This window comes from Pyxicephalus adspersus, chromosome Z, assembly GCF_032062135.1.
Source record: "Pyxicephalus adspersus chromosome Z, UCB_Pads_2.0, whole genome shotgun sequence".
In the NCBI taxonomy this organism is placed as follows: domain Eukaryota; kingdom Metazoa; phylum Chordata; class Amphibia; order Anura; family Pyxicephalidae; genus Pyxicephalus; species Pyxicephalus adspersus.
The window spans coordinates 82260563-82285155 of NC_092871.1; the positions used below are offsets into that span (position 1 = coordinate 82260563).

Sequence of the window (24593 nt, forward strand, 5' to 3'; positions counted from 1 at the left end):
TGTGTTCATCTGCTCCTTTCTCCAAAAGGAGGAAGCTTTCTTAGATCAGGCGTCATCTAGGGCCACCTTCCCTTTAGAACCTAGACTGGGATGCTGGCTTGAAGATGACGCAGGCAAGTCTTGGTGAATCGGTAGGTCATGGATTTTTTTTTACAAATGCCTGGCACAGATGAGACCCTTCTACAGCCTCCAACCTTGTGACCTGCTACAGAGTTGCAATGTTGCTGTCTGAAGAGAAAGGGGAGACTAAGGAAATATTTTCTCCAGTCTGCAGTAGGCTGATGGCGTATGCTTAGTCTATTTAAAAAAGTGACTTGATTTTGAAGATTGTGTTTTTTTATTATTAATGAGCATAGAGGGATTAGGCATTCCCAGGAAAAGGTGATATGAAGTTGATGAGGAAGATGTGCTAAGGAATTGACTCTTCCTGGAGTAGTCAAATTTTCCAACATGTTCAAAGGCCAATTGCCTGTAATATAAAACACTGCAACTAAGCATTTGCAATATTTAATTTTTTGTACCTTTACCTTTAATCTTTTTAACTGGTAACAAGGTATCATTAACCTAACCAGACAACCCCCACCATATCCAGCAGATACAATTACAAATCAGAGATTCTCTTTATTTAATTGTCACCATCTCTTATGGTAAAAAAAGATCTGAATAATAAAATTGCATCCTTCTGTTATCCCATTCCTCAATCGATGATGAGGTGATGCCAGCTTTTCGTGGTACAATTTCTTAAAATAACAATAAAATACAGCAATAAGATCAGTGAATAGAAATGGGGTTTAAAGCTGTAAGCTTCAATTAAAATACTGTTTGGAAGTGAGATGGATTTCAAGGAATTCTGACATCAAAGGGGATGTCATATCAGACATCCTAATATGATGAGCAGAGATGACTCAGAAAGTTATTACCTAATCCCTATGTGATAACTACTCAGTCCATCAATGTCCCCCACTTCTCCCTATACGGTTATGCCTGTTTCACCCATCCTCCCGCCTATCAATACCATTATATCTGTAACATTAGGAAAGAAAAAAATAAATTAGTAACGTCCATTAAAAAATAAATATTCTCTCTTGCCTTGCTTGCATTGTCACCTCCACTTTGTAAAATCTGCCACATTGCACTGATGTATAATGAATGGGGCAGCATGGTGGCTCAGGGGTTAGTACTCCAGCCTTTGCAGCACTGGGTCCCAGGTTCAAATCCCAGCCAGGACACTATCTGCATGGAGTTTGTGTGGGTTTCTTCCCAAAAAAAATACAGTTAAGTTTATTGGCTTCCCTTTAATTTGACCTTAGACTACATCAATGACATATGACTATAGTAGGGACATTAGATTGTGAGCTCCTTTGAGGGACAGTTAGTTAGTGACATGACTATGGACTTTGTACAGCACTGTGTAATATGATAGCGCTATATAAATACTGTTTAATAATAATAATGAACATTATGTAAGTATGTATCCTCTCCTCTTTTTGTGTCACTATCGGTATTTGTCTGTCATTTGCAACCCTTATTTATTGTACAGTGCTGTGTAATATGTTGGCCCTTTAGAAATACAGTTTATTTAATAATAAAGTTATGTAATGGGGATTGGATAGGGAAGAGTTCTTTGCACATAGTCCCATTTGCTGTTGACCCCGGTGGAAGCAGAACTAGAATGTGCAGATTTTTTCACTAGAGGGCACCATACTGACATTCTGTATATAACAATGATGGTGGATACAACATAAATACTATAAGGGAAATCATTCATTATTTTTTTGGGTTTATGTTTTTTTTAAGTTAATTAGCTTCCATCCAAATTTGCCATAGACCATGCTGATGATGACTATGGTAGAGACATTAGACTGCCAGTGCCTCTGATAGGTAATGGCGTGACTATGGTCTCTGTATAGCAGTGAGGTGGCATTATATGAAGGCATAAACAAAAAATACATGACAAAGGATTCCTAGAGCATGATGGGTTACCTATAGAGACAGTACAGCGGGATCTACCTGCTTGAGGGCTTGTTTTGTTCAATGTTTGCACCATTAGTCATTCACTATGTGTTTGTATATTTCATCCCAAAACACAGGTTTTGTAGACTAGTCCAGTCTGCTGTAAATACAGGTCAGTGTATTGCAAAGCTTTTTTTTCAGGACACACTGAAGTGAAAAGGAAAATGTGCAGCACAAATACATGTTATAATAGTCCACAATCCCAACCATGTGATAAAAACTTCATTTTTTCATTTTTTTTTCCTGATGGGCTGGTGCAAGGTGCTAAGACGGTTTCACATCTATATGGCTGCCACATTGTGTGCTTTGCACTGTGCTTCCCCATTATTTTAATGGCAGCCCATGCTTTTTTTTTGTTTGTTTACCCTGTGTTTTGATGAAGGGACACTGGCAAGGTCCATTTAGGTGGTCTTCAGAATTATTGGCACAGCAGTACACCAACACTTTTTTTGATCATGATTGTTTGTTGCAGTAACATGTGTGGTGCAACACTGCACAGATGTGAATGAAGTCTTAGCCTCAAGGTTGCCTTACCAACCAATCAGAATTAATCTTCAATGATTGTTATAACATATATAACATAAAGTGAGTTACTTTATGTTATATATGTGTGCCCATCATCATTGTGCCTTATACGCTCTTACTGCCCACTGACACCTCAATCCGTGAGAAAGTTGGCTGCACATAACTCTGCTATTTGTCTTCTATTACATTTTGTCCATATAAGTACTCCAGCGAGCGTTATTAGTTTTGGCACCAGAATTTTGAGCTAAAGCTTAATTTTCTTCCAAAAACGATACTGCTGATTTTTTGAAATATTCTTGGTATTTGCTCAGAACCTAATTTGCATGCCATGCCATACAGTTCCAATCACTAACCGGTGGCAGATATCCAATTTGTTGCACTGGACACAGTTCTATAAAAGAATAGCAGAAATTTAAAGTCAAGCAAATGTTTTTCTACTGACAACATGCCCTGGTTACAGTTCTCACTTTTCTTTATTCCCTTTAGGAAATACAGCACTGCCCAATGTTATCGGTACTTGTACAATCCCTACTTATCATGTGACTGTGCCTAGTCATGGAGCTCTTACAGTTGGATGTGCAGGACAATAATTCCCAGTTTCTGTAAATAGGCAAGAGGGACAATTTTTATCTCAAAATATGGAGGTAAATGGCATGCCTCCATCATGGTTCCAATATGCAGAGGGACAGTTTCTCAAAATCATGGAAGCTGGGAGGTATGAAATAGGAAAGTCCCTCCAAATCAGGGGCAGTTGGGAATTATTAGGAGAGAGAGTTCCTACAAATCATTGACATATAAGGGGTTTGAAGTGGGACAGTTCCTCAAAATTATGGACTGTTGAGAGGTATGAAGAGGACAGTTCCCTCCAAATTGGGGACAGTTGAGAAGTATAAAGAGGGACAGTTCTTCCAAATAGGGAATGGTGGGGAGGTATGAAAAGGGACAGTGCCGCCAAATCATGGACAGTGGTGAGGTATGGAAAGGGACAGTGCCGCCAAATCATGGACAGTGGTGAGGAATGGAAAGGGACAGTCCCTCCAAATAAGGAATAGTAGGGAGGTATGAAGAGGGACAGTTCTTCAAAATCAGGGACAGTAAGGAGCAATAAAGAGGGACAGTCTCTCCAAATCAGGTACAAATAAGTTGTATGAAGAAAGACAGTTCCTCAAAATCATGGACAGTTAGGAACTACAAAAGAGGGACAGCTTCTCCAAGTTAGGGATCAATAGGCGGTATGAAGAGGGACAGTCCTGCCAAATTATGGACAGTGGTGAGGTATGGAAAGGGACAGTCCCTCCAAATAAGAAACAGTAGGGAGGTATGAGGAGGGACAGTTCTTCAAAATCAGGGACACTGGGGAGCAAAAAAAGGGACAGTCTCTCCAAATCAGCTACAAATAAGAAGAAAGACAGTTCCTCAAAATCATGGACAGTTAGGAACTACAAAAGAGGGACAGCTTCTCCAAATAAGAAACAGTAGGGAGGTATGAAGAGGGACAGTTCTTCAAAATCAGGGACAGTGGGGAGCAATAAGAAGAGACAGGCTCTCCAAATAAGTTGTATGAAGAGAACAGTTCCTCAAATTCAGGGATTAATACCGTTTCCCCTATAATAAGGCACTGTCTTATATTTTTTGGAATGCCAAAATATGCCCTAGGTCTTATTTTCAGGGGATGTCTTATTTTTCCATGAAGAAGACTACAGTACACATTTATTGTTGAAAGTCACTCATGATCACTCATGTTCCATTGATTGTCCCCTTCTGATCACTCTGTGCCATTGATTGTCCCCTTCTGATCACTCATGTGCCATCGATTGTCCCCTTTTGATCACTCTGTGCCATTGATTGCCCCCTTCTGATCACTCATGTGCCATTGATTGTCCCCTTTCTGATCATTCATGTGCCATTGATTGTCCCCTTTCTGATCACTCTGTGCCATTGATTGTCCCCTTTCTGATCACTCATGTGCTATTGATAGTCCCCTTTCTGATCACTCATGTGCCATTGATTGTCCCCTTTCTGATCACTACCGTATGTGCCATTGATTGTTCCCTTTTGATCACTGACTCGCCGGGTAACAGACTCTGTTAGGGCAGGGATCAGCAACTTGCTTGTCTTTTGAAGTTACTTTCAGTTTCACTCTGCACTGCAGCCAGCATCGAGGAGTCACACAGAGGCACACAGTATCAGGTATCGGAGGATGTCTTATTCGCAGGTGAGTGCCTTATTTTAATTGTTTGAGCAAAAATCGGGGGGTGGCTTATTTGATGGAGATGCCTTATCATCGGGGAAACAGGGTAGGAGGTATGAAGAGGAACAGTCTCTCCAAATCAAATATAAATGATTGGAACAAAGAGGTAAATTCCCTAGAAATCTGGTACCAATAGGTATCTACCAGATTCACTTATTTCCAAGTCCATCAATCCAGCTTCCCATACCACCTTTTCGCCCCCATGCTGCTCATGTCGGCCCTTCCTATTGTCTTTTGTTGAACTGTTTAACCTCACCCATAATCAAACCTCCCCAACATAAAGACTAATGATTTTGTATTCTAAGATAATGGCGATCCTCACTGAACCTCTTACTAAACTACTGAAGCTACGGAACTACTACAGGATTTTTCAAAAGTAATGATCCTGGCTGCAACTGAAATGAATAGGCTGCACACTCCACTTCCAAATACAGGGATCAGTTCCTTTATTCAAATAAATGACGTTCATGATCACCAACTTGGTGTAAATTGGGGTCAGCTATCGAAGCCCTGATTAACACCATACAAAAACAAGATCGCCTGGTGATAAATCTGGGCATCATGAAAGGTTTTAAAAATTGAACCTCCCTTCTCAGTGTTTACCCTCTGGTCCTTTTTTGCAATGGTAATAATAGCACTGAGATTACCAGTCTGACCATTGGGGGCACTGTTGCAGCAAAGTCTTGCCATGTGGATGATAGTACCGTAATTACCAGTATGTCCACCAGAGGCACTGCTGCAGCAAAGTTTATATTAACAATAACACATTTTTATTCCACTAATAGGTAACATGACAACTACACATTCATCCCTTTCTTGTACAGTATAGCCTTTTACGTGTTACTGAATCCTGGAATAAATATTGGATACATTACAATCTTTTCCCTCTTTAGCACACAAATTAAAGATCAAATAAGGACAACAATGTTTGCAGTATGACTCTGCCAATGCAGGGTGTCACACCTCCCCGCTAGTATCACTGTTCTCTCCTCCTCACTAAGCGATAATGATTTGGTAGCAGGTACCTGCGACTTGTTAGAATCAGATGGGGATTTGCTACATGCTGATTCATTTATAAAGGTGTCAATGCATGCAGGGAGGAAAGCCCTAAGAGTCCCTGGTGTTCTGTGAGGATTTACACTTTAAAGTCATTATTAGACAGACGCGTCAATCCGTGACTTTAAGAGCCAGAGAGCTACAAATTGTCAGGATTGTAAAGTGTGTTTAAATCTATATTGCAGCTTGCCAGGCTTTAGATTTGATGGCTACATTATTTTTTTTTCAACTGGTGATCCTGCCAGTAATTCATTTTGAGTACTAGCATGACAACACTTACTCATTATATTGCTTCTATGAATACAGTGTTGTCACCCAAGGAAAGGACATTCCTATTTGCTTCCATTCCCTGAGCTAAACTTTCCCACCATCCCCAGAGGCGCTTACTGAGGCCTGACTGCCAGGGCTCCACTGTTTGTCTACTTCCAGCTCCTTCTTGGTAGAAACTGCATATTACAGTCCCATTAACTTCTATGGTCAAGGATGCCCCCTGTAATGCACAGGTACAACCAGAATAATGGAGACTCCTGCACTGGATGCAAACCAACAACTCAACAGCGGGTGTAGAATCTTTGTAAGTATGCATTTATAGCGGGTGGGTATGCTAAGCTTAGGGGAAAGGGGCAAATAGGATATCTGCATCCCCCCCAGTTATATTGGTGCCCTTGCAAATAACACACTTCCTGTCTTAGGCTGACAACACCTCTGCTCCACTCTATCTATTGGAGCCATGGTTGTCACCCAATCAAACATTTCTTTCTTTGTTCAACTCCATGACAGTGAACTGATAGCATTAGTAGTGTTTACAAAAGATAACATGTTTTACACCTCACTTTAGCACCTAGAATGTGACAAGGACACTGCACTTAGGCAGGATCAACATATGTTTAGACTAACATGGTTACAAGGTGAAAACATGTCACATAGATAGCTGCAAATCTTTTATTGTTTGTTGAGTATTACAAAAGATAGGCAAATATAATAAATAAAATCTATTTTAACTACCAGCCCAGGTTTAGACCTGCTTTGGGATTCAGAGATCCTATGTAGATCCTATGTGGCTCCTGCAACTGGCAAGGTGCTGGATCTTTCACTCGCACTGAATTTCTGGTCTTTAAAGAACCAGCGGCTGCAAATTTTACAGCTGGTGGCAATGAGGGGTACTGTATCACTCACTGCCACCCCTATTCATTCTCTATGGAGCTGCCGTGGCGAGAAGCTACATGTAACGTCTCACCAGAGGCAGCAGTTCCTTGGCATGAGTGAGCGGTAACTGCACTGCAAACTTGAACATAACCTTAGGCTGTTACTAGAGTTTTATTGCTGGAGGTAATCTTGCTGACCTTATCCATTTGCCCCCCAACGTCATCTAATGAATAACTATGGTGGTTGGGATGACGGTTTTGGGGTGGCTCCGGGTGATTGGCACTTGGTCAGCCGCAGCGTTGGTTCTTAATGCACCAGCATGCCAACATTTTACAGTGGGCTGTACTGAGTAGTGAGTATTACCAAGGAAAGCAGCTGTACTGAACTGCTCAGTACCTCCCCCATTTATTCCTTATAGGCACTTGTGCGTAAGACGGTACAGGTGAGGTTTACAGGTGTGAGGAATTGATAACCAACCAACACCATTGACCGTTGCTGCATCCTAATCGGGAGGATGCAGCAAAGCGTCTCCCGCTCATCCTCCCCTCCAGAGAACAAAACAGCTGTTTATAAAGCGTTGCTCCACTAACTATTGTTTACAGCAACAATTATTCCATGCAGTGAGCCAACAGCAGAAACATAGTTTTGCTCTAATTACTACAGCACCCTGCCTTTGTGTCCCAGAGCTCGCTCACCCCAGCTGTATGGTGGTGCGTTGGGGGGTGCTGCCCAATGCAACAACGCAGTAGTTTGAATACGTACTGTGGCTTCAGTTTAGGTAAAGGACCTGTATTCTTTTTTCGAAGCAAAAAATGGATTACAAGGCACTGCTGTAGTTCTAAAAAAGGGATTTAAAAAAAAATCTAGCACCATACCGAACCAGGTAAAATATTCCAATAGAGGTGCTTGGTGCATGGTTGGCAGTGATGCTCTAAACAGATTGGGGCAATAATGGCTCTGCACAGGGATGCAGGATGCTTTGCGGGTAACGAATGTCATCCCCTCGTTAGAAAGGCGATGTGCAGATGATGAATCTGAGGCATTGAATACATCCGCACCAAAGCAGATAAGTCCAAGTGGCTAGGCCTTAGTCTGAGAAGGCGACAGATTAATGGAGCATCCTCTGTACCGAGACCAAGTGCAGGTTTCTGTGGCTGAATGATGTCAGATCAGAGTAATGGAGGGATGGAGCTGTATCCCTGCGAACATCCGGAGCCGACAAGTCAGCCGCTCCTGTAGCCATAGCAACTAGAGGCGGATACCTCCCCACCATCAGCATCCCCCCCATGATACCCCCCTCCTTTCTCCATCTCCATCCTTCGCTCCCTGCCTCCCCCTCCCCACCATGTAGAAGATGGCTGGTTCTCTTTTGCTGGAGTGGCCTGGAAGGAAAAATCAGACAGGCACCCCCATTAGACCATTTCCCGTTGCCATATCCCGCTGGGTCAACGCTACCACCCAGCAGCTGAGCAGGTAAGGTTGGGATCATTTCCTGCATTGATGTGACATACCTGGAGGGGTCAGGAGGGACAGGCTGTTCCCATTTATGTGTCTGTACGTCTTCCCCCTCACCCGTCTACGTGGACCTCCCTATATCGAATTCCCTCGCTTGGCCCATCGTTATTCTTCCTCTTGTTCATTTCCATTTAATTGTATCACTACACGACTATAATGTGTATGCCTAGGTACCCATCCCCCACAATGATACCTCTCCATTACTCTCGCCTTTATCTATCCTGGACTTTACATATGCCAAGCAGCCCGTCTACCACCCTTCATTCCGTCTGTCATTTCAGGAAAGATGATGTAGTCGTACATTATTGGGGAATGCCAAGGTTTAATGCCATCATCTCCTCCGCCTGATCAAACTGTAGCTAGGGGAAAGGGTTATGTCCACTGCCCTAGCCTTCACCCTTTGTCCATGGAAAGGCCTGGGTGGTCCAGCTTTCCTGGCTGTCAAAGGGTTACAGGAAACCAACCCTGCAACTATTAACCCCAATGGAGGCTGTAGGCCTCCTTTGTGTGCAGCGGAGGTCTCCTGCCTGGCAATTGTCTAGGAGGTATTGTTGTTGCAAATACAAAAAAAGTCTTCCTAGATTCATAGACATTTCTTTGGAATGTGTTCCCGTAGCTTCAGTAAGGCTTATTAACCCCCACTGACTAACAGCTACTCTCAGCACATACTTAACCCTTTGTGCTCTATAATGACTCTCTTATGGAGGCTGCTGGCTGTGGCCCTATTGTCCACAGAGGTTCCAAGGTAGATCCAGGCCAAGCCAAGAGGCCTTCATTACGCAGCGCTGTACATTAAATAGGGATTGCAAATGACAGACTAATACAGACAGTGATACAGGAGGAGAGGACCCTGCCCCGAAGAGCTTACAATCTAGTAGGTGGGGGAATTTCACACACAAAGGATGTGAGATATGTAGTGTGGGAAGTAGTGATGGTTTCAAATGACAGAAGAAGCCGGGTAGGCAAGTTTGAAAAAATGGGTTTTGAGCGCTCTTTTAAATGAGCAGAAAGTAGGAGCAAGCCGAATAAGATGAGGAAGACCATTCCAGAGAGTTGGGGCAGCTCTAGAGAAGTCTTGTATCTGTGAGTGTGATGAGGTTATGAGTGAGGAAGTCATTAGTAGGTCATTGGAGGAGCGGAGAGAGCGGCAGGGGGAGTATTTTTTAACCATGTCAGAAATGTAAGTGGGACAATAACTGTGTAGGGATTTGAAGGCAAAGCACAGGAGCTTAAATTTGATTCTAAGGTGAAATGGAAGCCAATGGAGAGAACTACAACGAGATGCAGCGGAAGAGGAGCGGAGGGAAGGATGGATGAGTCTGGCTGCAGCATTCATAATAGATTGTAGAGGAGAGAGTCGGGTTAGTGGAATACCAGAGAGGAGGAGGTTACAGTAGTCCAGACGAGAGATGATAAGAGCGTGTACAAGGAGTTTGGTGGTCTCAGGGGACAGGTAGGGGCGGATTTTGGAGATGTTGCGTAGGTGAAAGTGACAGGACCTGGAAATGTTCTGAATATGGGGGGTGAATGAGAGGGCCGAGTCAAAGGTGACACCAAGACAACGTGCCTGAGGGGAGGGCCGAATAACAGTGTTGTTAACAGTTAGATATATGTCAGGGTGGGATTTGGAATTTGAGGGGGGGGGGGGTGATGAGTTCTGTTTTATCCAGGTTGAGTTTCAGGAATCGGTCAGACATCCATGATGAGATGGCTGACATGCAGCATGAGACCTTATCCAGGACTGAGGGAGACAGGTCAGGGGTGGACAGATAAATTTGGGTGTCATCAGCATACAGATGGTACTGTAAGCCAAAGGAGGATATGAGACTACCGAGAGAGGAGGTGTACAGAGAAAAGAGGACCGGTCCAAGGACTGACCCTTGGGGAATACCAACAGGGAGGAGAGTGGGTGAGGAGGAGTTACCATTGAAAGAAACTTGAAAGGAGCGGTCAGACAGATAGGAAGCAAACCAAGAAACATATTCCGAGTCTTGGACCATCTCCTGTGGCACGCCAGTCTCTGTCCATCTCCACCATAGCGTCACCAATCTTCTGTAGCACCACTTGTATCAATAAATATGTTTGGCCCTTTGGGGGTCATTTGAGGCCCCCTATATCTAGTAAACTAACCACCACTGATATATGGGCTTGTTTATTATATGTTTAAGCTTGAGATCCTCCATCATCAACCTTTTGGTGAAGGTGTATACCCAAGGCTGGCCATACATGGTGGCATATTCTCTATTCAACCGCCATTTTGGCATCAACAAGTAATTAAATTTGAAGACCTACCTAAAATTTGTATTCTACGGTATGAAATATTCACTGGGTCAGTGTAGGGACATCTTCTGGCAAGTTTATGAAACTTACCTACAGAATGAACTGCCAGTTTTGAGTTGAGCCTGCCTTAAAGCTAAACTCTGGGCTAATCTAAAATGCACAAATCGTTCATAGCGCATCAGATATAGCAGCAGCACAGGTATCAACTTTTGACCTAGTATCAGCCTCTTGCAATCCCTGACAGCAGAGCTGGGAAGGGTTGGAAGAAACAGCACATCCGCTGTCAGATGTGTTGCAGTGCATACAGCACGCTGATAGGAGGAGAGATGTCAGAGTATCAGGGAGATGAACTCAAAAGTTTGCTTCTTTTCCTTTCACTATCCAATCACAGGCTAGGGGATGGGAAAGACGTATGTATGCAGGTGAAAGTGAAATTGGAGTAGAGAAAGGTCAGGCCATCTGTTCATCTATGTAGTTACATTTGTACCGGTGAAGACATACAACCAAAGCTGAGAGGGTGAAAGTCGAAATGTTTCACGAACAGGATGAATTGCCCAAAGCCCACCCAATGCCACCAGGAGGGTTACACCACTATTTATTACAACATTTATACAGCACTAACATCTTCCATAGGGCTTCACAGAGCCCATAGTCATGTCACTTGTTTGTCAGAGGAGCTGACAATCTAATTTTCCAACCATAGCCATATATCATTAGTAGGGCCAATCTGGAGAGAAGACAATTCACCTACCAGTATGATTTTGGTATGTAGGAGGCAACCGAGGAGAGCATACAAACCCCATGTAGATAATGTCCTGGCTGAGATTTAAACTCGGGATCCCAGTGATGCAAGGCCATAGTAGTAGCCATTGATATTTAGCTCTGCTGTCTTTAGGCTTTCACCAGCATCCTGCGCATGGATGTGTAAAGTTAGCATCACCCACACTTCTGTGTTCACCACTCTAATATTGCCTAAACTGCTCCCCTTTAAGCCTCCAGCATCTAAAATATATTTTGTGGGTGTGGACTGTGCAATACTATATATATTGATTGAACTTCAGTGTTGAATCTCCTACTTTTGGCCAATCAACTGGGTTGGAATCCTCTCACTAATGGTCCCTCAGAGGAGCTCATAATCTAATGTCCCTACCATAGTAATACAACGTATTTCATTAATGTAGTCTAAAGCCAATTTGGGGGGAAGACAGTTCACCTACCCCTATGTTTTCAACTTGGGGTGCACCCACAGAAACATAGGTAAAACATTTAAACTCCATGCAAAGAGTGACCTGGTTGTGATTCGAATCTGGAAACCTGCTGCTGCAGAAGCAATCAATGGCCATCATTAAATTTTTAGCCGAACATGCCCTTTGATTTACAGCTCTGAAGTATCCCATATAGTCCATATATGTCCACTTTCTAATCAGTAGAAGCTTTTGCTGTTGGACCATGCACATATCGGAATACCATTAAAAAGCAATGAGAATTAGGCCTAAAAGGGACCTGTAATGTGCTTTGCCCCAAAAACAGACAAGCCTTTTGCAGAGGAATAGTCAATGGAAAGACTGCCATCAGAAAAATCTGGGCCCCATACTAGGTAAACTTCCTGGATCCCACCCCTCCATGTCTAAAAGTTCAAGTGTTCAAAAAGTTAAGCCTATTTGATCATAGAACCTCTTTTCCACTCTGATGGCAGTCCTGGTCACCGCTGTAGCTTGTAGGTATCCTCAGGTGAACCATTAACTCATTACTCACAGCCTGCCTTGTTCTGCACTGTATTTCATTATGGAGGCAGCCATCTTGATAGGAGAGCTGAGATTTGCTTTTTTTATGTATGGTGTTTATATGTTGATTTGGTTGGGTTACATTCAGGAAGCAGGATAGAAGGGGGAAGCACAAGTCTACAGAACAAACAAAGGAGAAGCAAGGAGATCCTTGCATTTCAGGCCCTCAGGTATGGCTTCCTCTCCAGCAAGGAGAACAAAAGCAATAGTAACATCAGTAAGGAGAAAGCAGCACAGTAGTGACATCAACAAATCCTTCACCACATCTCCTGAAATATAGCCATAAGGCTCAAGGTACATTAGGAACTAATCAAAGGAAATGTTCTGATGTTTTTAAGAGGAATCCCTGACAAAAAGTCTATGGTCACAGCTTGGGCCCCATAAATACTTCTTGACAATTTCTATACCCATTCATACAGGGCCAAGCTACCCCTTTTTCTCAACAGCATACACTCACCTTTGATTTTCATTTCACTTTAATCGATTGACCTCTAGGAGAGAGAAAAAGAGTTGTGTAAGCTCAGAATTAATCTATTTGGCACTTACACAGAGGTAAAAATTCTCATTTGCCCCCCAAACCAAGCACCCGTGCTGTGGCAATCAAGACTTAATGGGAGCACAGAGCCTCCTGAGAGACCTGTGTCATGCATCGTGGGAGGCTCTGACTGCTCCTTTTGCTCATGCCCAATCTTGAAGGAGCATTTTTTTCACCAAGGGAAAAGAGATGCGAATCTCACGCATGCGCAGTGATATCAGCTCTCTTTTTTTCACAGTGGCTACATCACCCAATCTCGCACCTGCACAGTGCGAGATCAGGTAATGTAGCAATAAGACCGAAAGAGAAGATAGAAGATGGCAGCACCCTGCGCTTCCTCTGCGCCGGAATGAAGAAGAATCCCAGGAAAAAGCCGGACCAGAACGCAAGATGACCAGCACCATCGAGGGATCTGTGGGAATAAAGGTACATGTAGTTTGTTTGTTTTTAGTTTAGTTCTGCTTTAAGCTGGACCTGTTGCTAGTCCCTGCACAAGTTTGCTTTCAACATTATTCCTACATTTCTTTCTTTTTTATATTGTAATTTTTATTGAAAATGTTGTCCTTTGAACAGAGGTACAAATACAAAGAATTTCCTAGCAATGTAACATTTTTGTTTTGTAATAGCTGTAAAAGTTTATCCTTTAATTGCTAAGCTTTCTATTAACTTATACAGCACTCTTAATAATGCACTCAATGACAGTAAGCTTGGACTGTGTATGCAATCTGGAAACCTTTTAGGAGAAAAGTGTCAGAAGTACAGGAGGAAAAGAAAATACATTACATAACATAAGCAAACAATAAAAGACAAAAATCAACAACCAACAAAACAAGTACTCCTACATTTCTAAAATGGGAAAGAAGGGAAACCTTGTAAGGGGACAATCTTGTCATGCAAGTCTCATCTCTCCCTTTCTCATACCCTTTATTAGGCTGTCCATAGTACTTTGAAATACACCTACGTCTTGGGCTTAGTGAGATGAAAGTCTGGCTCTACCCCTAACTATCCATTAGGCCTTACTGTTGGCCAATAAGCCAGTCAATCATCATAATGAACCAATAGTAAGGCTTAATTACATGGCAACATGGTAAAGAACCTTAGATGGGGAAGCGCTAAATAAAAGAGTATTCATTATGGCCGCCAGGAGTCAACATTGACTTGATAGCAATTATCAGTTAAAGCAGACCTAAATTAAAATTTAGTCGACAACCCTTTTATATAAGGTAAAAATTACCTTCCTATTTTGGGGGAGGGGATTTAAAACCTTTTTTTAAAAAAAAAAAAAAAAAAAAAGGGTAAAGCCATTTCCATTTCTGTCTTGATCCCCACTGGGACAAGACAGAATGGGAGCGCAGAGTCTCCCAGGATACATACGTCATGGATCCTTGGAGGTTTCTGGCTGCTCCTTCTGAGCATGCGCAAAATACCAATCTCACACATGCACAGTAAGAGCAGCACTCTTTTTTCCCCATCTACGTCACCCAAATTCATGCCTGCATAGTGCGAGATTGGGTGACGTAAAAAGAAGACGGAAGAGGGGTAAAGAAGATGGCTGTGCCCTTAGCTTCCTCCTCACCGGGATGTAGGAGGATAATGGAACGACGTGGGACCCGATTCAGAAAACCTGCAGTTGGAATAATAAAGCCTGGTCCAAGACCTGCCAGATCCTGCTGGTGTACAATAAATGGACAGGATCACACTGAGGAGGTCATCCTTCTCTTCTCTAATGCAAATACGTATTTCTTGAGAAACAAAGTCCTGAGTGAATTTCTGAGTTCTGGTCTGCTCATTTCACACCTGGTTATTGGTTGAAGAGCCTATCTATCATATTCATGGACCAATAGTGTGGTTCAGAAGGAAGGAGAATGCAAACAAGGGATCAACTTTACCAAATGAAGCCACTGTTTGCATTAAAAAGCACTTAAAGTACCAGCTATGCCCATTTACGTGCCTTCTTTTCATGTTTCTTGCTCTTTTGGTACAAACAATCCTAAACACAATCCTAAACACAGAATAATTTAATGCAACTTTGTTTAACCTACCTAAAAAATTAGAGCTTTCCATGTGGATTGGCCAGGAAACCGGGCAGGACTGGGTATACAGTAGATGTTGGCCATGGCAATTAAGGTAGAGCAGTACACTTTTGTGCTCTTGATCAACGCCTGCCAAGACTGGTGGGGTAATAATGGTAATTCGTTGGAAACACAGCTGACTTAGAAACAACTGGCTCATCACGCTGTCAGTTTCGATACATAAAGTAACCAAAATGCATTTGCACAAGGTGATAGCTTACCAGAGGATCCTCCAATAGGTCTGTCCAAACACCACTACCAATCCTTGCCAAAAAGGAACATCTCCAAACATCTAAACTCTTCTAAATCTTTGGCATAATGTAAAAAAGCAATAGGTATTTAATAGATACATCCAATAAACAGATGTAAGTAAATGCACAGATAGGTGCAAGGTATGTTTATGCCACTGGCTAAGTCACAGTATACATCTACTACAATTACCCCCTATGTAGTCATTGTAGATTCATCAATTTAATCAGGCTCCTATCAGGTTCTTACTGTCAAAAAAAAGCATTATAAAATATATATAGTTCAGACACCTGTGTCGAATCAACGAACATGTAATTATTGTGCATCATGCCATGTAGCTTTGTTGTTTTGAGCAGCGGTATTTGGTGTGTGGGCATAATATTATCAATAGACACGAATTGGGAAGTGGCACAGCGTGGGTCCCCCTAATTTTAAGTACATTTAGAGAAGAGTCAATATTTAAAAATACGTTTTACCTTCACTTTGCCAAATTAGTTTTTTGAATTTTGTTCTCTGCATTGGGATAAAACAATGTGCCTTTCTATTCAATTCAAAGCAATGGAAACTGTTGATCCACATCCGATTGCCTCATTTGAACAGGAAGGAATTTTCCCCACTGTTGGAGCAAATTCTACCAGGGTTTTTTTTGCCTTCTTCTGGATCAACTATGTCTATAGGGTTTTTATCTGGGAAATGATTATTTCCCTAGTGCTTGAACTCAACCTAGCTATGTAACGATTCTATTTCTATAAATGCAACGATAGATATAAACCCAGAACAGCTTACAACTGGTATCCCCATACTAAAAACAGGGGTAAATGGTTATGAATATGGCTTTCAGACCGGTGGAAAGGCTGTCCCCCACAAAAAACAATTCCGGACCATTTTTAGCTCTTCATTTTCTAAGACAATTTCTTTCCAGTACAAATAAGAAGTGGATATGATTGTTGTTAAATATAGCAGTTACAAAGTCTAGTATAGAGTAAGAAAAATAGGTGTCTGTTGTGTAGGAGTGTACATCTAATGTGGGTAGGTGGGGGATTTTTTGGTCCTGTGGAGAGAGGTAAGTTGGCGTGGTAAGGGGTTTGTATGGAAATATGGGGTTGGGGACGAAGACAGAGAGAAGGGGAAAAAAGGGGGGGGGGGGGGGGGGGGAAGGGGGGGAGAGGAAGTAGTGGGGGTATGTAACCACTAGTCTGGAGGCTAATCTTCATTTAACACAATAACAAAAACAGTATGTGCAAGATTTGAAATGGCCCCTTCTAAATTCACAGCAAAAGCAGTCACCTCTTTAGCACAGCTTTCCCCAGCCTGCTTTAGACAGTGTCTTCCCAGTTCAGCAATATGCTCCTCACCTCTCAAATGTAGTTTTGTAACTCAGCTCCCTTTCTTAGTAGTAGTTCAGCAGTTTAGCTCCCCTTGTTCCCCACCCTGCAGTTATTCAACAGCTCAGTTCTTCCTAATTCCCTAAGCCAGCAGCAATTAAGCAGTTCCCAATTTTCCTCCTCCCAGCAGTGACTCAGTAACCTTTCAGGCTGAGATAACAATAATAAAAACAAATCCCAAGCACATAGGTTGTGTATTGCAGAAGGGAAAGGTGATGTCTCTTCTGCAATAAAACATACTTACCTGCTTGTTAACAATTCTTTCTGAAATGTACACCAAGCTGCGCATGAGTAGCTCAATTCACGATGACAAGTATCCCAGCATACCCCTAAGTGCTAGAAATAAATTAACTCCCGTGCAAGGGTTATGTTATTCCAGTCTGGCCTATTAAGATGTTGGAAGACATGGTATGTCACTTGGAAAGTGAAGATGTCAGCACCCAAAATGGTGCGAGGGGAGGTGAGTGTACTTAAAAAATTGCAAATAGGCAGGTAAGTTTATTTTATTGCAGGAGGGACACGGCCTGCTCTGTCTCCAACCAAGAAGTTGCCTGCTCTCAATTTTTTGTTTTTGAACTTTGGTTTTGCTTTAAAATGGAAGTAAACCCAGTGTATATTCACCTGTCCCCGTTTTGTCAGGTGTGATATTTTTTTCTTTCATCTTTCTTGTTTTGCAGCCATTTTGATTGAATGAATAGGGATAGTTCACTTAGTCCCTGAACCTTAGTCAGGGGAAGCTGGGATGTGCTGGGTATTCCGGAAACCAACTTGACAGATGGTGATCAGGCAGGTAAGAATGCTTATTGCAGATAGGACATCGAGTGTCCCTTTTGTAATAAAGCCCTGCCTGGTGCCAAATGTTTTAATTGGAATGTTAGTTCCAATTTATTGTTAACAATAAAGCAGGAGCTCTGGGAGAGGGATACTGAGTTGCCAAGATAGATGACTTGGACAACTTCAATGCTTCTGCTGTAAACTGAGGATGAATTGCTTCAAAATTCCTAAAACTAGAGAGGTCAGTAAGGGCTTGTTTTAAAACTCATTTACTACTGATTAATATTTCATTGCTTAAATATCCAGTCACAGATTCACTTCAAGACAAATACAGGATTGCTCAAAATGTGTTTTCTCTGCAAGCACCATGCTTTCTCTTTAACAAGAGCACCTAGGATTGTGAAGTCACACATGCAATCCTTTTAGTATATTTATAACAAGCTACTAGCTACAAGGCTCGTATTGTCTTTTAAATGTTATTGTCTTGTTTATAATAGCCTAGCCTGTACACTACTCTGTCAATGAACATCATTTTGTATCTGTAGCAATGCTATAAAACAGTTTTTTTGAAGATAGCTTGAACTCAAAAAGAAAAATATGTAGAAACAGCCAAAGAATTTTAGACTATATTTGACCTCTTCTCAAGTAGAAGGACCTTTCCAAAAATAACATCTCCATTACACATTTAACTGCAAGAAAGGTCAGGTAATCCTATTCTAGACCAACATGTCAACTACATAAAAATGTGATATTTTAAAGTACGGAAACAAGCAGCTATGGAAAATGTCACCAAGAAGTAACTTGCACTCCAGATTATGTATTGCTTGAGGTTTTCAAAGAATCAGATGAATAGCAAATAGGATAAAATAGACAAGAATACAAAAGCAACCGAGCAGAAGACTCAGATGTCGATGGAACTTACCGAACCAAAATTCAGGAGAATTTGTAACGTAGTAGCTACAAAGCTTACTGTACATAATATTAATTGTGTACTATAAACCTTTTTTCTTACAATTATTTAGTGTCAGGCATATACCTAAATGATCCTTTTAACTTATAACCAGTCTGTTCAAACCTTGCAATATATAGTTATTGCTAAATATATAAGACATTTTTTATCTAGGTTCTGACATATGGTCTTGCATACAAAAGTATGTTAATCTGCCCCCCAAAGGTTGAATCAAAAAACTAAATTAGACCTCCTACGTAGGAGTTCCGTTACAGAGATTTGGTCCAGTGCCCCTAAAGTCCAAACTGACAGTTGAAGTGATATCACTTTTATTTTAGGCACACTATCAATATTTTATCATATTAACAGGCAAGAAAAGGGGGAAGTTGATACATCAAGGCAGGGGATAGTGATAGCACAGAATCCATGTGCAGGTCAAACAGAATAAACCTGCAACACATTTATATTTTTCTGAAGTTTCAGGTATTTTTTTTCATTGGACAATCTCTTTTTTTAATGTAAACCTTTAAACACAAGAAAAATTTAGACAGTCCTCCATAGAAGTTTCTTCTCCATATGGTAATCCAAAGAGTGAAATTTTATGCAGAGATGACAGGTCCGCTTTCATTTGTTCTGCAAGTCTGCCAAGGTATGTGCATATGTCTGAAGCAAATGTAAATTCCTGCCCCTTCATATCTCATCCATTTTCATGTTCTCAGAACACAAAAAAATGAAACGTTTTGTAAAATTTTGCATTTAGGAGTTTGAATCTATTTGTATTAATTCATTTTCTGTGTTTAGAGACTTCCAAAACAAAAAAGGGAATGAATATTGGGGTCATTTGCTAGTAGAGAAGACTGCAATGATTTTTACCCAAGGTCTATTTATGAAACAGGGAATCTGTCATTCCCTTAGACATTCCCTGGTGGGAATCATTTACTGCCATTGTAACACATGGACCTGCAGAATTCCAATGAAGGAATGTTTGAGGAAATGCCTGATTCCGTTTTATAAATAGAATCTAAGGTGGACATCGTCACAAAGGAATTTACTATATGGCTAAATGCTTGTGGACACCTGATCTTCACATCTTTATGAACTTATTGACCATCCCATTTCATCAAATCGTGCCAAAGGAAGTGTCCCCTACAACCATTTCAGCTTCCCCTTTTCTAAAGGTGTTTTTACAAGGTTTTGACATTTATCTGTTGAAATTTTGGTCCAATAAAGCCATAAGACCATTTTTGAGGTGCTGATATTAGACTAAAATATATTCCAATTCATTGCAAAGGTGTTCAGTAGGTTTGACGTCAGGTGTTATGCAGGACACCCAAGTTCTTCCACACCAAGCTCATCAAACCAGGGCGTGGATTGATTAAAGCTTGGCAAGACTAGAGAAAATAGATTATTGTGAAAAAACCTGTGTGATTCATCAAACTTGAAATAGATGGGGCCCCATGTCTTTACGGAAATGGCTTTAAACACAGGGGCACAGTCAAGCTGGTTAAGAAAAAAGTTTTCCCCAAACTGTGACCACAATGTCGAAAAGTTCTCATAAATTAAACAAATGTGCACAACTGAAGTTCTCTCTTTTCTTGCTGCCTCTTTGTGAGCCATAGAGTGTTAAGTTGACCATCGTCCTTGAAACCTTTGCTGCTTTTCTCAGTACAGATTGTTATTTACTGTACGTCAGATGATAACACATGTAGTTGGAAAAGGTTGGAAGTGCAAAGTTGTTTAACATGTCTTTGTATGCTGTAGCTCCAATGGTACTCTGCATGAAAAATACCTGAATTTGATCATTTTGAGGTGGGTCTATATAGTATAAATGATAATCAGGCGCTCACAAACTTTATAGCCGTGTAGTGCACCTTAAATTTCAAATCCAGCTAAAACTATTTCATTACTCGAGACAGAGGGAATGGTTAGAGTTATTGTTTTCTCATTGTCCCTGTGATTATTTAGGAGACTTCTAACTTTTTGTTTATAGGAAGAGAAAGTTTACCCAACAAGGAAATTAACAGCACTATTCTAAATTTTACCCTTTGTCATATTTTCATTGCCACTGTGCCCTCATTTGGGAAATGTCTGCTCATTTGTAAAAGTATGTGCAGAAGCAACAGCACAGCAAGTATTTATTAGCACATGCTTATTGTGTTTCTAAGAATATTATTAACAACTGGAGGAGTTCCCAGATATGCACCACATATAGTACTTCTGGTGCTGAAAGTCATGTGCGAGCATGTTGTCGTAGTTTAGGCCATAGTTTTACATACACATAGAAATTAGCAGAAGTCTCTTACAAAAAGTATGTGTGACATTGACAATATCTTAAAATAAATCTTCGTCTATTGCATTAAAAGTCAACCTTAGTCAGACCTGAAACTTTAAATTTGCTAGTTTGGTGGCAAATAATTGAGAAAAATATCTATGCTGCCATTGTTGTTCTTTTATTTTGCAAGTTAGGTAGCTCTACTACTTAACCATTGGCTTCAGTAATTTCCTTTGTGGGAATCTTCCAGGTCTTTGTGTTTCAAGAGCAGTAATTGATTCCCCACCAGGGAATGTTTGGGGGAATGTCAGATTCTCTGTTGTATAAATAGAGCCCATGAAGTATTTAGCAATCTTGGATCAGCTAAAGAGCCAGGCAGCTAAAATTTTTAGAAGGTGGTCAGCCATGAAAGCCTATTTTTTACATCAAATGATGCCACCTTTTATCTTCTAATGCCTCAAGTGCTGAAATACCTTCTCACCTAGGTGCCATAACCATTAAAAAAATATAGAATGATGCCATGTTTCCCTGTTGGATCAGGAAAGTTGTACAGTGAAATGAAAACCTGGGAGCACAATAGGGTAAAGACTGGTAAAATGCTAGGGGAGAACTTGCCAGGGGGCCATTAGGAGCAACTAAAGGTCTGGTATGAATAGACCTTTAACACGTACTTCTTGGCAAAGGAAAGGCATTCTATCTCAGCAACACATGTACATTTTTACGTGTTTATATGTTAGAAATTTTAAAGAAAGTAAGGGGATGTTCTGACCTTCTTTGGGATCGAATGATCGCTGGTGGATTCTTGCCAGCTGCCTGGTCGCTTTTGACAACTGGTGGCAGTAAGTTGTACTAGTTTTGCTCACTGCCACCCCTCATTCATTCTCTATAGAGCTGCCCGCGGGAGAAGCTACATGTTGTGTGAGGAAGTTATAAATGGGGGGTAAGGGAGGTAAGTTTAGTCTAGTCAATGCAGCAAACCATATCCCTTGAAACTCTATGTCAGCCTCGATTTCCAGGTGAAAGATTTTTTCAGCTTAAAGTTGCCCTGGGCATGCAAGGGTCTTGGAAATCTAGAAACTTGGGGAATCAGCATCAGTAATTCGGTTGGAATCACTATTGCAAACCCAGAAAGTACTCAGCCTTGCCAATGTATTTTTATTTCAATATTTTTATTAACATATTTAAAAAACAAGTTTTGTCTAAAAGAAACAATAACAATACACATAGAGACAGATATTAACAGGCATATATGTCATCCCTGCCCAGGTCTTCTCAGCTAAACTACTAGACCACCCTTCACTTTCATATTATAATTGTTCTGCAGTTCAGCATAAAAGATTTGAGTTGTCACCTCAAATAGGAAATTAGAAGCCTACTGGATTTCTGTCAAGATTAGCAAATATTTTGCTACTCTTGCAGTGTTTTTTAAAGAACGTTATGGGAACATGTGCATGTATTGCAGAGAGGTTCTCTTTTCATTTATGCAGTATTAGTAGATTTTTTTTTATCTGCAGGATAGCACTGCTTTACTATATAGTTAAATTGCTAAGCAAAAAATAAATAAATAAAAAAACATGGCTCTGGTATTTGTATCTGTATTCTGTGATACGCTAACTATGATTCTTTTCTTGACTAATGTTTTATTACTTTTTTTAGATGTGTTGATGATAAAATAATAACCTCTATTTTTTTCTTTCTCACTCCTATATTTTCTCCCCCACCATTCCATCACTGATTAACCATATGCTGCACAGTCATTGTCATAGTCTCTTAGTCTTCCCACACAACCTTTGCCTGTTTATTATTTCCTTTCATTCCCCTTTGATTCCATTCACTACCCTTGACAAACCTGCTTACCTGCCCCTCCTGAACAGTACTGTTCTTGGATATGGAGCAGCACAGAAGGAGAAGGGGGCGCTGACCAAAGGCTAGTTGGAGCCAGCCTCCAACATGGCTAATGGCAGTGAGTCGGAGGAGCTGTCTGGCTCTCTAACCCAGTCAACAGCAATCTCTACCCACTTCAAGCTTGTGCTTCTGGGTTTCATCATATGTGCCAGTTTAGCCGGCAATTTACTGGTTTCCCTGCTTGTGCTGAAAGACCGCTCCTTGCACAAGGCTCCATACTATTTTCTGTTGGATCTCTGTCTTGCCGATGCGGTCAGATCATCTGCTTGTTTTCCATTTGTCCTGCTTTCCATCCGCAATGGCTCAGCCTGGGCATACAGCCTCTTAAGCTGTAAAGTTGTGGCATTCATGGCAGTCCTGTTTTGCTTTCATGCTTCATTTATGCTCTTCTGTATCAGTGTTACCCGCTACATGGCCATTGCCCACCATCGATTCTATTCCAAGAGAATGACGCTGTGGACGTGCATTGCAGTAATCTGCATGGTCTGGACACTCTCGGTTGCCATGGCCTTCCCGCCAGTCTTCGATGTGGGAACTTACAAATTCATTCGTGAGGAGGACCAGTGTATTTTTGAACATCGTTACTTCAAAGCCAATGATACTCTTGGATTTATGCTCATGTTGGCGGTGCTTATCGTTGCCACTCATATTGTCTATGCCAAACTACTCCTCTTTGAGTACCGCCACAGAAAAATGAAGCCAGTACAGATGGTTCCAGCCATCAGCCAGAACTGGACATTCCATGGACCTGGAGCTACGGGGCAGGCTGCTGCCAACTGGATAGCTGGATTTGGAAGGGGGCCAATGCCACCCACTCTGCTGGGTATACGTCAAAACACCCATACTGCCAACAGACGCCTCTTGGGAATGGATGAGTTTAAAAGTGAGAAGAGGTTGGGGCGGATGTTTTACGGGATTACCCTCAGCTTCTTGGTGCTTTGGTCACCCTATATTGTGGCCTGTTACTGGAGGGTGTTTGTCAAAACCTGTAGCATTCCTCATCGCTACTTGTCCACCGCAGTGTGGATGACTTTTACTCAGGCTGGGGTAAACCCTATTATGTGTTTCCTACTTAATAAAGACCTGAAGAGCTGCCTTCAGCTCCACATCCCCTTTTGGAGGACGAAAGCCTTGCTACCTAGGGAGCCTTACTGCGTAATGTAAGAGGGAAACCATTCCACTCCCAACATCACATTAACCTCAGTGATTGGGAAATATGGATTTACATGGTCAAGTAGGCATGATCAAGAAGGATTTCATAATTTGGACCATTGTAACAGTAAAGAAGACATAAAAAAATAATCAAGTTGAAAGACCGAAGCTTTTTTTTTTTAAAGTTTCCTTTTCTAAAGATACAATTGGTGAAAGAAGGACTCGGTGGGAGGGAGGGGAGGGGTGTGTGAGAATTTCTTGGATGTCTCTTTTTTAATTCCAGCTAATGAATAAAAGATGATGGGTGAAGCCTGGGTGGGGGGTGGTAGTGACAAGATGGTACGCAAAGATTGTCTTGCGAGAGGGAAAGGGGGAGGATGATGGGAGTTTCTGTATTTGTTTATGGACATATTTATTGCCATGGTTGAAATGCCATCACTTGTAATAATGTCTTTTGATTGATACAAATAAGAGGGAGTTTGCTTTCCAGTTTGTCTGTTCTTTAAAATTTTTAAAGTGTGTTTCTTGCAAAAACATCACATAGGTTTTCTTTTTTAACTCTGCACAAAACACATTGTACCAGTGTGCTTATCATATCACAGCTAAGCAAACTGCAAGTTGAAAAAGCAAAACCAGCTTTTCAATTTTATTATTATTACTATTATTATTATACAGTATTTATATAGCACCATCATATTACGCAGCGCTGTACATAGTCCATAGTCGTGTC

The 24593-nt window shown here is 41.3% G+C and overlaps 1 protein-coding gene across 1 annotated transcript; it reads left to right on the plus strand.

Moving 5' to 3' along the window:
- The first annotated feature begins 8323 nt into the window (after positions 1 to 8323).
- On the plus strand, positions 8324 to 24345 carry GPR173 (G protein-coupled receptor 173). Its single transcript, XM_072430392.1, has 2 exons — positions 8324 to 8464; positions 22561 to 24345. Exon 2 carries the CDS (start codon positions 22757 to 22759, stop codon positions 23873 to 23875), a length of 1119 nt encoding a protein of 372 aa, XP_072286493.1. The 5' UTR covers positions 8324 to 8464; positions 22561 to 22756; the 3' UTR covers positions 23876 to 24345.
- Positions 24346 to 24593: the final 248 nt, after the last annotated feature.